This window comes from Psammomys obesus, unplaced genomic scaffold (genome assembly GCF_907164565.1).
Source record: "Psammomys obesus unplaced genomic scaffold, mPsaObe1.curated_primary_1811, whole genome shotgun sequence".
NCBI classification, from domain to species: domain Eukaryota; kingdom Metazoa; phylum Chordata; class Mammalia; order Rodentia; family Muridae; genus Psammomys; species Psammomys obesus.
In genome coordinates, this window is record NW_026596125.1 from 15,939,811 (window position 1) to 15,952,659 (window position 12,849).

Genomic DNA, 12,849 nt, shown 5'->3' on the forward strand with positions numbered 1-12,849 from the left:
ATTCCTCTGTGGACACCCCATTCTGCCACAGACACCCCATTCTGCCATGGATACCCCATTCCTCTGTGGATACCCCATTCTGCCATGAACACCCCATTCCTCCATACATACCCCATTCCTCTGTGGACACCCCATTCTGCCATGGACACCCCATTCTGCCATGGACACCCCATTCTGCCATGGACACCCCATTCCTCCATAGATACCCCATTCCTCTGTGGACACCCCATTCTGCCATGGACACCCCATTCTGCCATCCACCGTCTGCCTCCAAGTCCGTGCTACCTCACTGATGAGCTTGGATGCATTCTTTCTTCCTTCAATCTCCAACGCTCCAGGAACGACACAGGGGACACCGCGCATGAAGTTCAAGTCGGAACGGTACAGCGTCTACGAGGAGGAGCGTGCAAACGTCAGAGAAGCCAGACTCCAAACTAAGGAGCAGGAGAAGCCGGGTCTCAGCACACGTGCGCAAGGCTGCGGCCCTGGGCGGGTACAGGTGGGGTCCCACTCAACATCAGTGCTCACAGTTGTCAGTAACGGCTTGTCAGGGGAAAACCGGGGTCACACGCAAATCATTGGGCTGTCACTTTTCTGTGAGCAGCTCTGACAGGATGGAGTTTTGTTTTAATGTGGGCTACCAAAACACAAATGCTGGAGAGGATTGTGGCTAGAATGTCAGGTGTCCTGGGGCAAATGTACAAATGCTTTAACCGATCTTTCAAACAAAAGCCAGCAGCAGCGGCTGGTATTAATTAATCATGTGTTAAGAAAGAACTGATGAATAAATCGGAAAGAACTTGGCAGGGACTCACTCAGGTCCGCACCTGTGTGGGTAAGAGAACGCGTGTTTACCTGAGTGCTTTGGAGTGACAGTTTAAAGGGTCCCCAGATTCCCTCCCCTCAGCCAGCAAAGCACCCCCGGGTGTGCGGCCTTCCGATTGTCACCACAGCACCAGGCAGGGTAGGCACCTGGGCTCCACCTAAGCGGCAAATGGCCTGATGAATGTGGCAGTTCCCTCATCCCTACAGCTGTGCTCAGGTTCCTGACAGTTCCTGTCACTCAGTGACTGCTGTCCACGGCCGTGATGTTCCAAGAGATGATAGATGCAGACCTGCACGGACGGCCTGACTCCCACAGCCTGCTGGGCCAGAGGTCCCCTTCCTCCACAGGGCTGGCTGCCTGCACACACCAGGGACAGGCAGACCTAGCAGGCTGGGGAGGAAGTGCGGACCAGCGATGCTTGGGAAGGACAGGCCTCATTTCCTCAGGAACATGAGACTGCCTGACTCCCCTGGCCTCCTTGCCTTGCAGAACAGACATCAGGAGCTGGATGTGCCACCAGAGGAATGAAGATGGTTCACAAGGACCCAGATGAGCCTGGGAGGCATCTCATGGGCCGGACTGCCTGCCCTACCTCCCCATAAACCAGCAGAAGGTTTGCTACCCAATGAGGCAATTTCCAATTTACAGTGCTTTGAATTCTGTAGAAACACTCCAGGAACAGTGGCTGTCCTCACTGGAGCGCTATAATTGTGTGTTAGGACAGCATGGGGCTAGGTTCCCAAAGAAGAGTTTAGGATTTCTGGCTTCCAGAGGCTTCACAGAGCTAACAGAGCTTAACAGTCACTGACTTGGGACCACAGCTGCCAGCAGAAGGACCCTAAAGGACAGGCCCAGGCTCCTTACCTCACTCTGTAACTTGTGAGCTTTCTTGGCACAGCTCAGCCTCAGGTCTTCTGCCAAGGATGTGTGTTGGGGGAGCGGATGTCTGTAGTCCTGGTCGCTGGCCAGAGTCTGGGCCTTCTTGGCATGCACCAAGGTTACCATATCCAGCGGCAGATGGAAGTGAGCCTTTGAGTGTTCAAAGCCTTTCTTATAATTCACCTAGAGGGGCAAACAGATCAACAGCCACTATTTCAAAGCTACTGTTTGCAGAGGACCATCGGGAGAGCGACTATGATGCAGGAGCCTGTCAATCCCAGGTACAGATGCAGGTCCATACTTCCTCCTGGCGGACACTGGCCTAAGAAGCTCGCTGAGCCCGGCTCCTGACTTGGCAGCCCTGGGTCCCTGTACTCACTGGCCTGAGTACAGAGGCCATGGCTCCCTTACTCCGGGAAAACACATAGATATTTATCCCCCAGGCCTGACATACAGCCTGAAAAATGAGGGACACGCCAATTCCAGACTCACCAGCCCCAGCAGCCTAGCAGGAACTGCATAAAGCCTAGAACCTCCTCAGAAACAGGATGTGTAGTCACTACCTTTTGCCAGTTGCCCTCAGACACTTCAATACAACCACTTGGCTCAGATTTCTCACTCACACATCACTAATCAGGCCCTCACCCTTAGAACAAGGCCAAGGTCAACTCCCATCTAATTCCACTCTCAGAGGTCAGCAACCCAAAACAGAAAGCAGGGGTAGAAACAGGAAAAGTGGAACAGAGAAAAATGGCAGAGAACATATAAAACTGTGGGGCAGGAAAGGGAGGGAGGGAGGAAGGGAGGGAGGGGGAAAGGGAGGGAAAGAGGGAGGGAGGGAAAGAGAAGGAGGGAGAGAGGGAGGGAGGAAGGAGGGGAAAAGAGAGGGAAAGAAGGAGGAAGGGAGGAAGGGAGGGAGGGGGGAGAGAGAGAGAGAGCATGTACTGCCGATTTGTAGCTGACTCTGAGCAGGGGACTGAGCCAATCAGTCTTGACCTCCTCATCAATAAGCCAGAATGAATACAAAGTGGAGATCCTTGAGAGACAGTTTGACAGTTAAAGGAGACAATACACAGGTTAGACTTCTGTAACATGTTGAGCACGCCTTTCACCCTGACACTTGCCCTCACACATGTTCAAGGAGGTTGCATGTACACACATCTTCCAGAGTCCACACACGTGCAAGGAGGTTGTATATATACATGTGTTCCAGAGTCCACAGGATCAATTTAATTGTCGGAGGGTGCTAGCAAATCAGGTGCCTACATTTACGTGAGCACAAACAAGAATAAAGTGGTGTGTGTGTGTGTGTACGCGCGCGTGTGTGCATGTTTGTACGTGTGTGTCTGTCTGTGTGTGTAGTGGGGCAAGTACATACCCCATCTACACAGAACTATTAGTGAGCAACTTCACCTGACTATAGCCTCCAGGAATCCAGTCTAAGGTCTAACAAGCAATCTAAAACTGTCATCCAAATCTTTTTCCATTTCTAAACATTTGTAGTAATTCACTCTATAGACCTCAAAGAAGTGTCTCTGCAGGCCAAACAGCCCACAGACCACCAATCAAAGAAGGCCCAGCCCAAAGGGAGCTGGGGGGCCACAAATGCAAGCTCATTTACCCCTGAGGGGATTTTCTAACTCTACACAGCACCCACTTCCAGGAGGCTGGGCAGCCTGGGCTGGCTGTGCCAGGAGCATCGTCAGGGGGCCACAACCCCCCGCATCTTCTCCCTCTTACATCACTCTGCAGCAAGGTCGCGTGTACTGAATGTGCAAGGCTGAGGTCATCTTCCAAGCTCCGGGAGCCAAGCATCTGCCCTTTCATTCTCTCAAATGCTTCTTTGTATTTGTACTAAAGGGAGAGAGAGCGGGAGAGAGTAACAGCTCGGGGACAAGGGACACAAAATGGAAGAGGTGGGTATTGGGCGAAAATGTTTTGTTCTTTTGACAGTAACTGGGTGAGTTAAAAGAAAAGGCTCAGGAGTCGTCAAAAAGTCTATTCTTTCATATGCAAGACTCCCAATGACTAAAGGGCTCCCGTTTGAAATGGCAGCCGCGTTAGCACTTGGGCGGCCCCGGGCTGGGAGAAGGCGCAGGCATTGTTAGCAGGCTGGCTTTATGAAAGCTCGTGGTGGAGGGTGCATTTCATCTGCCCAGGTTCTGTGTTTACAGTCCAGCATCTGGCTTTGTGCCCCAGGCGAGGGAATTTTTTGTGTGTGAGATGCACTCTTTCTCAGTGGTCATTATCTGATTGCCCTGACACAGTCAGTTTGGACAAGAGAGGATATTATATCCACAGGCGAAAGAAGGCAAGAGTTAGAGGTAAAAGAACTGAAAAGGTTTGGGTTGAATGTTTCCACAGGATTGGATGCTCACGTCACTGATAATTTCATTGGACGTCTTTGCTGCCTGGAACGGAAGGGCATCCAACCTTAGCTTGTATCCACCCTCTCGAAGGCGGCTCCATGACTCCTTATAGCGACTCTGGCGGGGAGGAAGGCACAGATCTATTGGTCTCCTGAATTCTGCTTCTCCCCCAAAGGAATCTGGCCTACATTGGGCCTCTCTCCCACCCACAGCCCCATGTGGGATTAGAAATCACTGTGGCCTAGAATGGATTATATCCTAGAAGGAATGCTCACCTCCCACCCAGCGTTGGCCAGTGAAGCCATAGAGGGGACCGGCTAAAAGCAAGGGCTTTGGCTCTGACAGACATGGCTAGAGCTAACTGAGCAGCAAGCTCAGAAGGATCCATAAGATGTAAGACTGTGTATAGCTCATTATACAAGACAGAGAGGGGCCAAATGCCTCTACCAAGGACCAGGAATGGTGGGAGAAGGGCTCCTTTAGAAACCACAGAGAGAACTTAAGGCCCCAAGTATGTCCTTGGCAGAGCCACCTACTACATCCAGCTTTCTTAAGATGCTTCTAGATTCCAGCTCCTTTATACGAAGGCCTTGATACTAAGGCAGAGCCTTTTCCTGTCCCATTATCCCCAGTGGGCTTGTAATTTGTCCACGACACTAAATCGCTTACAGTGCCCAATGCAAACTCAAGGGTGGATCCCCTCAGTCCCAACAATCATAAACCCCAACACGGTGACAGCACAGGGCACCACGCAAGCATATGGCGCACCCCTGCCCTCCTGTCTCTGAACCCAGAACCCCCAGGCAGCTTCACCTCGCTGATGTTCATGGAGTTTAGCTTGGCCAGCAGGACTTCCGGCAAGTCCACTGTCTGCGTGTACTGGTGCTTTATCTTCTCTGCTTGCTGCTTATACAGTCTCTGTGGGGAGAGAGAGCTCTTCACATTGAACCCAGATTCTTCCCCACGCAGCCAGCAGCTATGCTGCACTCCAGGAAGCAGAGGGCCTGTAGCTGCTACGTCACTGCAGAGAGCTGATCACGGACCTCCCAAGGATGGCACAGTGATATCACATACTGTCTTCTCAGCCCTGCCTCCCCACCACCAGTGATACTCTCCTAAGCCGTGCCGAGACCAGTGCTGGCTGTGCAGCAGGGCCTAGGGACCCCGAGGGCACACCAGCAGTGACACTGTGCGGGAGGGTTCAGAAGCCCACCTCTCTTCTTCCCATCCCCACCACTAGAATTCCTGGCCTACTAAATATCCTCTGAGTAAGCCCAGGTTTTCTCTGCCCAGGACTCCCAGTGAGCTTCTGGCAGCCCACTGGCTTGCTTGATAACATGCAGAGTTGGCACAGCCACCTGAGAAAGTTTCAGAATCATGGTTTTCCATCCCAATGTCTAGCGGCCATGTTCAAGGTTCTACATCACAGCACTGCCCCCTAGAGTTGGTTAGGATAAGGACACAGCGAGGTTTTTCTTCCTCAAGAAATTCTTGTCCAACTTTATTTCTCAAAATTCAATCTGATCTGATGAGCAGGTAAGCAAGAAATCAGTTCCTAAGTCCAAAAGCCTGGGAACCATGCTATCTCATAGCCTGAAGAGTGCCCAGGCCCTTTGGGGTGCCTGTAGAAAAATATACAAGCAGGATTTCTTATAAAGCCATACAGAGAATTTTGACAGCTGGATCCCAGGGTTTGTAAATATTTTTGTATGTCAGAAGTTGAATATTTTAAAATATTTCAAAGGCAAGTGTGCCTTACACATGGGTCTGTGGACTTCACTCAGTAGCAGCAACCAGCTAATTCCTGTGCTTACAGGAGTTTTTATAAGACCTCAGTGTTCTATTTAGTCTCTAGTGAACTGAGCATCAGGTCAAATCTCGGTTTCCTGTAATATACAGAATATGGTAAATGGCTTAAAAGTCAGGCTGACATCCACAGATCAGACTCAAACCCATCTTTAAAAGCCTTAGGAAATGAGAACCCAGTATCAGTCCCTGCCCTCAGATCCCAAAGAGCCCCAAGCACGGCTTCCGAGTTCCAATTAGCCAGAATTTTACTCCAAGTTCTAGCTCTGAAAACAACCTTTTTTTGTTTTTGAACAAAAGAAGGGGGAAGGGGCCTTGTGGCCACAAACCTGCAAGCTATGCAAATTCAAGGAAGGAGAGCATCCAGGGGCGGTGGGGTGCGGAGCCCCACTTGGCACACTGAGTACAGGAACGCCCCATTTGCATTCTAATGAGGAAGGCCCCACCACGGGGAGCTCCATAAAAGACAAGGGTCCCTTCATCCTCACGACAGAGGAGCAGGCCCAAGATCCCCTCTGCTTCAATCACAGCGCGAAAGAGAGCCACTCTTAGAGTCATAATGTATGTACATTATCACTTCCATCCACTGCTCGGGTATAACTGATCCTGGCCTGGACCATCTCCGGAGTGTCTTTAATACTGGTAAACTTCAAAGCATCTGGGTGCTGACGGTACTTCTTCTGTTGAGCAGGAAAAGATCAAAGCTGTGAATTTTGTGCTGCTCTTTCATGCCATTTGAAAGAGAAAATCACAGGTTGCTTGAGATTAGAGTGAATTTGTGAACATAATTATTATTCGGCTTCCTCCATCTTTATATCCCAGGTTCCTTCAGGTTAATATTTGTTTCAATTTAAGAATAACCTCATGTCAATTAACATTAAAGTATTTCTACCCAGTGCAAAGACAACATCTGAAAATTAGGTTACACCAGTAAAATACTGTAGGGCACACACTTGCAAAGTCATTCTTTCTACAGGCTTCAAATACTGTCGCAGTTGTTTACATATCTTAGTTTGGCAAGAAAGTGAATTCCTAGTTGCATTTATCGATTGAAGCGTTCTGTTCTGCTTCTCCCGAAGGACTTGGCAGGCATTATCACAGCCAGAGCCTGTGCTTACCATGCAGGGTGGATTCACTTCAGACTATGGCTCATTTAGCAGATGTGGTAATTCTCGAAGATAGTGCAACAAGGAAAAGGATACCATTACCATCACTGAAAGGGCTGTTACAGCATTTGAAAGACAGGAAATATATACTACATGTGAGACAAAACAAAAAGCAACCAAAAAAAAGTAAAATCTGGCAAAGGTTTAAATAACTCATTTTGAAGAACTCTGGACACCGTGAGTTCCCTCCCCTTTCTTTTAATCAAAGCACATTTTGAGAGCCTGAAATGTTATAATTTTAATGGTATAATGGAGTATATTTCTCCTAAAATCGTGTTATTTTCTGAACACCTGTTCATTCATCTGCTTGAATTTGTGCATATTGTACTAGACTGTCTTAAGTATTTACTCCCTAGGGCTAAACAGAATCATTTTAATGACCCCTGCCCCAGACCACAGCAGTGTGTGTGTGTGTGTGTGTGTGTGTGTGTGTGTGTGTGTTTATGTGTGAATGCATGTATACATATGTGTGTATATGTGGGTGAAAGCATGTATACATGTGTGTGCGTGTATGAATTCATTTCACATATGTGTGAATGACTACATACCTGTATATGTGTACATGTGTGAATGTATGCATATATGTGGACGAATGTGTACATGGGTGAATGTGCACATGTATGTGTGCATGTGTGAATGCATGTACATGTATATGTATGTGAAAGCATTTGTACAAGTGTGCGTGTGCATGGGAATGCATGTATACATGTGCTTGCATGTATCTGTGAATTCATACATACATGTGTATTTGTGTGAACATGTGTGTGAGTGTGTCCATATTCATTTGTGACTCTCCACAGTGTCTGGTATTTTCTTTGAAAGTTAATCAGGCCAATTCGACAGGAACTTAGAAGCATCAGATAATTGGGAGAAACTGTTAAAATATATCTCGCCTAATGTAAAGTTTGAAAATTGGTCTGAAGGAAAGATGTTAAAAGAAATAAGCAAATTTCTTGAGGAAGTCTGCAAAATGAAGAAAGCGATGCGACAAAATTATATCACTATAAGGCAAATGATTCCCCTCAAAATTCCTCCTGCCAGAGTAGACACATAAACAAGCTATCTGGGAAGTCCAAATTGAACTTGAGCGGGTCGGGAGTGAAGCTCTTCCTTTACGAGAGGGCCTGATGCTAAAAGTTTGGGGTAATTAATCCTCGAGCATAATTGTTTTTTCCCACAGTTTTGCAGGCTTATGATCCTGAGGGGTCCTTTACCTAATTAAATTCAATGGCTCAGGGTGACATTGACACCACTGAGGTCCCAGGGTTCTCTGAGTCTTAGTGTTGAGTAAGTCTCTGGAAATTCGGTCAGTGAGAACAGGGCAAGTGTAGCAGTTTCCTCTAATGCCTAAGGAGGCTAGGGTGCAACCCCACAGGAGACTATAATACTGAGCAGTTACAAAACCAACATGTCTGCCATTCAACACTGACTACAGTCAATAAAAAGCTCTCTTTAAACAACATCTCAAGAGCCCCATGCCCAAACTCAAGTCTTCAAGGGCTAGGCAACCTGAGGGTTCCTCTCTGTCCACAAGGTTCCAGCAAGACCGGTCTACTCCACAGGCAATGAAATGCTCACTTGCCTTCTGCACACAGCCTTCCCGACAGGCAGGCAGAGGGGGAGCTTGCAGAGTTTGATGGTGCCAGGCTCTAAGGAGCTGGAGCTTCAGGCCTCAGCACTCAGAGGTGCTGTGTGCAGCAGCAGCCCTGTCCCCTAGAGGGCACTCGCCAACATCTGCAACCTTTCCGGTTGCCACCCCTGGGCAGAGTGCTTCTGACATCTAGAGGCCAGAGATGCCCTTGACCATGTCCTAAGTACAGCAGCAGCCGGAAGGAAACAGCAATATGTCGGCAGCACTGAGGCTGAACATGCAGTCTGTAAAACTGCTGCCCAGTGGGACTGCCCACAGACAGAGGTGAATGGCTCTCTCAGAAGCAGAGCAGCCTTCCGTCAGTGAAGGTGGCTGGACTCTGGCAAAAGTGAGACTTACATACAGCAGAAGGGACCTGTCTGTCCCCCCAACCCCCAAGAAAGAAACAGTCATGTCACTGTGCTGGACAGACTGTGAATATTCACAGACTGTTTCCCCTGTGGCGACAAGGAAGAGCTGGGCGACAAGCCATATCAAGGCTTCCTGGGTGCTGCAGACATATCTTTTCATCATCTCTCCTGGGCCGCTTCATTAAAGAGGTCAGGGGTGGGAAGCAATTGCACTTCGTTTGGTTGTCATTATTAGACATAATATCACTTGTCGCCCACTTTGTTTTTGCCGGGACACTTTGGGCCCCTACTGGTGTGGGTTTGGTATGTGGCTTCTCTCTAATTACCAGCCCCATCCAGGGTTGGAGGCCTTTCATGTGGCTTTGCCTTTTGAGTGGAAATTATTTTAATTTTATTCAGGAACACCGCACAGCTGACGCAGGCCAGCCCATCATGCGCACTGTTGGGGAAGCTCACCTCACTAATGAGTTCTCCGGCCTTCTTCGCCTGTTCCACATTTAATGACCCGGTGGCAACCCAGCCTGCGCCTTTCATCCACTTCATGTCCGCCCTGTATTGGTTCTGACAAAGAGGACACAGGGGGAGGGGGGCAGGCCTCTGTCACAGCACAGCCGTCGAAGGGCTGATAACAGTTCCCAAAGCGCCCTCGGCGCCAGCTGAGCCAAATGAAACGCCATTTCATCTTACCTGTTTCTGCGGCATCATGGGTAAGGCCCCTGAATATATAAAACAATCTCCCCTGTAATCAGAGGTTTACTTGTAGATGGTGGCTTTAGGCTCTGTGCAATGCTACTTGGGGTACATAGAAGGTACTGAGTCAGCGGGGCCCTCAGTGGGCACTCACGCCTTCCCTCTGGACAAAGAGTGGCCTCCCTGTCGGCTGTACCAGGATTCTTGCTAAAAATGACATGTGGTAGAGACAGCAATGGTGGCTCACGACACAGCCCGAGTAGGAGCTCCTGGAGGGACTTTCACGGGCCAACTCTTTCCTCCATCTCTGCGGGCCACGGGAGGAGAGTTCTCATTTCCTCACTAGCTACTGAATGAATAGTTTCAATGAAAAGTATTTAGATGGACAATTTTCTTTAAAGCTAGTCTATCATCTATGTATCCTGAAAAAGCCCTGCCAGGAAGGAATAAAGGAATGCTTTCTCTCTCTCTCGGTGTGTGTCTATGTATATGTGTCTGTCTGTCTCTGTCTCTTTGGCTCTGTTTCTCTCTCACACACACATACACACAAATATAAACACCTGTGTGTAACAGCCTGGCGATAGCTGACCCATTCACACATATTCTTTTCCAAGAATGAATCATTTACAGAAAGAGAGCAGAACCAACTGATAGCTACAGGAAGGAAGCAGAGGGCTGCTGATCAACAAACTGGCCATTCAGAAAATGGGCCCACTGAAGCTGTAACGAGGCGTCCGTGACCCTCTCCTGGTTGATCATAGGACACCAATGCATTCAACGACAGCAGCGGAAAAAAGCCTAAAACATGTCAGTCAGAACTGCGGAGAGTAGCTCTGTCAAGCCGGCTGTGGGCACATGACTTCACGCCAGCATGGGATGAGCAGTGTTAGCCAGGAGAAAGTACGCGTGTTTTCACTGAGCGATTCAGAAATGCGCACCCCAAGAGCCCGAGTTGTTGCCCCAAAGGGTCTGATGAAACAAAGATTTCAAAAACAAGCAAACAGAACTGACACAGGCACACACACACACACACACACACACACACACACACTCACACACTCACACACTCACACACTCACACACGTGTTTGCGCTCACAGAGGCTCTGAGCTTACCTCACTCTGCAGGCCATAGACCTTCTTGGCCCACTCCACCTTCATGTCCGTGGGCAGGGCCGTGAAGCAGTGTGATGGCGTCCTATAGCCTACATCTGTGGCTAAGCGCTGTGCCTGGCGAGCATGGGCGAGGTGGAGCATGTCCAGCGGGACGTGGCAGCGAGACTTGGAGTCTTCAAAGCCCTTCTTGTACTGCAGCTCACTCTGTAGCTTTGACATCTGCAGCGAGTGGCTTATCTGTGAATCCCCCTGGGCGCTCTGTGCTCCCACGAGTTTCCCCCTGGACCGTTCGTAATCTTCCTTGTATTTCACCTGAGCATAAAGCATGGAGCAGAGACACCGGTCAGTGTCCTACAGGAGCCAGGAGGCTTCAAACTGTGGGCATGAGGCTGGCAGATGGCTATCTCTCCAACAGGCCATATAGTGGGCAACTCAGGCATCTCCTCCACCAAACTGGCAAATGGAATGGCACCACTGCATGCTAACGCTGTAACACACCTGCAGCACATTTCTGGGAGGCGGCATCTCTTCTCCCACCCCGAGACGCCCTCCCATTGATTTATCTTTAATCTTTTGTACTTGATCTTATTTTACCTGTTTGTTTTGCCTGCGTGGGCACTTATGTATCACATGCATGCAGTGTTTTTGGAGTCCACAAGAGGGCAGCAGGTCCCCAGGAACGAGAATTACAGATGGTTGGGAGCAGCCATGTGGGTGCTGGGAATTGAATCCTGCAAGTGCTCCAGCCTTGTTTTAAAATCACTTTGATGTGTGTGTGTGTGTGTGTGTGTGTGTGTGTGTGTGTGTGTGTGCATGTGTGTGTGTGTGTGCAATGTGTGTGTGTTGCTTTGGTTTACTTTTTATTTTTCTAAACTTAATTACAAACACTTGAAAATAAGTAATAAACAATCAAATATCAAAATATCCAGATACAAATATACAATTCAATGAACAGTTAGAACAGGCATTCGGAATAGAAATTATGAAGCTTCACATTAAATTTTATATTCAGTATCAAATATATTTTATTCACTTATCCACCACTGAAACAAATAAACAAGAATCAATGGCAGAATTAAAACTAGAAATAGTTAGCTTTGTATTCTCTTTCAGAATTCTTGTAATTACCTGCACTCAGTCCATTTTTATATCCTTTCTTTAGGTTGTGTGTGTGCTTGTGTTTGTGTGTACACATATTCACACATGTATGAAGGTGCCAAGGGGAAGAAGAAGAGGACCTCAGAGCCCCTGGGGCTGGCATCACAGGCACTTGTGTGCCACCTGATATGGGTGCTGGAAACCGAACTCCAGGCCTTTGGAAAAGCAGTGGAGCCATCTCCTAGACAAAGGGACCTGTTGTCTTCACAAAAGCCTTTATAAATAATAGTGAGAAGATTATAACTAAAAAGCAGTCACAAGACTAACAGGCACGGAGCCCCCAGTGCAGCTGTGGTTGAGAAAGGTGTTCTAGAGTTGGGGAGGGAGCAGAAAAGGGGGTTCCAGAGATGGGGGAAGGAGCAGAGAAAGGGGTTCCAGCACTGGGGGAGAGAACAGAGAAAGGGGTTCTTGAGTTGGGGAGGGAGCAGAGAAAGGGGTTCCAGTGTTAGGGGAGGGAGTGGAGGAGGCTGTGCTGCCTGGAGACAAAGTGCAGGGAGAGCCAGAGGAAAGAACAGGTGTGCACACAGCTGGAAGAGCTCAACAGAATCCAGACAGGGGCCATGATTTCCAAGACTATCATTACTGCACTGTGGGAGACTCAACTTTCATCTCCTGGCAACAGCACTGACACCCTTCTCCATCTGCTATGGACCAGATGTGGGATAAGCTGAGGACACTCACACACCCACTGATGGAGTTAAAATATGTTACATGGCAGAATTTAAATCAACCGTATCACTAAGCCACTAGATAAGCTGATCTCTCTCCCTCCCTCCCTTCCTCTCTCCATATCTGTGTGTGTGTGTGTGTGTGTGTGTGTGTGTGTGTGTGTGTGTGTGT

General features: G+C 48.7%; 1 protein-coding gene across 1 annotated transcript in view; it reads right to left on the reverse strand.

The window, feature by feature from the left end:
* Nrap (nebulin related anchoring protein) overlaps nucleotides 1-12,849 on the reverse strand; it is a 67,207-nt gene that overhangs the window by 18,828 nt on the left and 35,530 nt on the right. The window contains exons 22-29 of the mRNA XM_055591757.1: nucleotides 10,852-11,163; nucleotides 9,504-9,608; nucleotides 6,450-6,560; nucleotides 4,888-4,992; nucleotides 4,084-4,191; nucleotides 3,446-3,559; nucleotides 1,691-1,888; nucleotides 286-390 (exon numbers count right to left, since the gene is read on the reverse strand). Coding sequence (XP_055447732.1) covers nucleotides 286-390; nucleotides 1,691-1,888; nucleotides 3,446-3,559; nucleotides 4,084-4,191; nucleotides 4,888-4,992; nucleotides 6,450-6,560; nucleotides 9,504-9,608; nucleotides 10,852-11,163 — 1,158 coding nt within the window. The remainder of the gene's footprint in view (nucleotides 1-285; nucleotides 391-1,690; nucleotides 1,889-3,445; nucleotides 3,560-4,083; nucleotides 4,192-4,887; nucleotides 4,993-6,449; nucleotides 6,561-9,503; nucleotides 9,609-10,851; nucleotides 11,164-12,849) is intronic.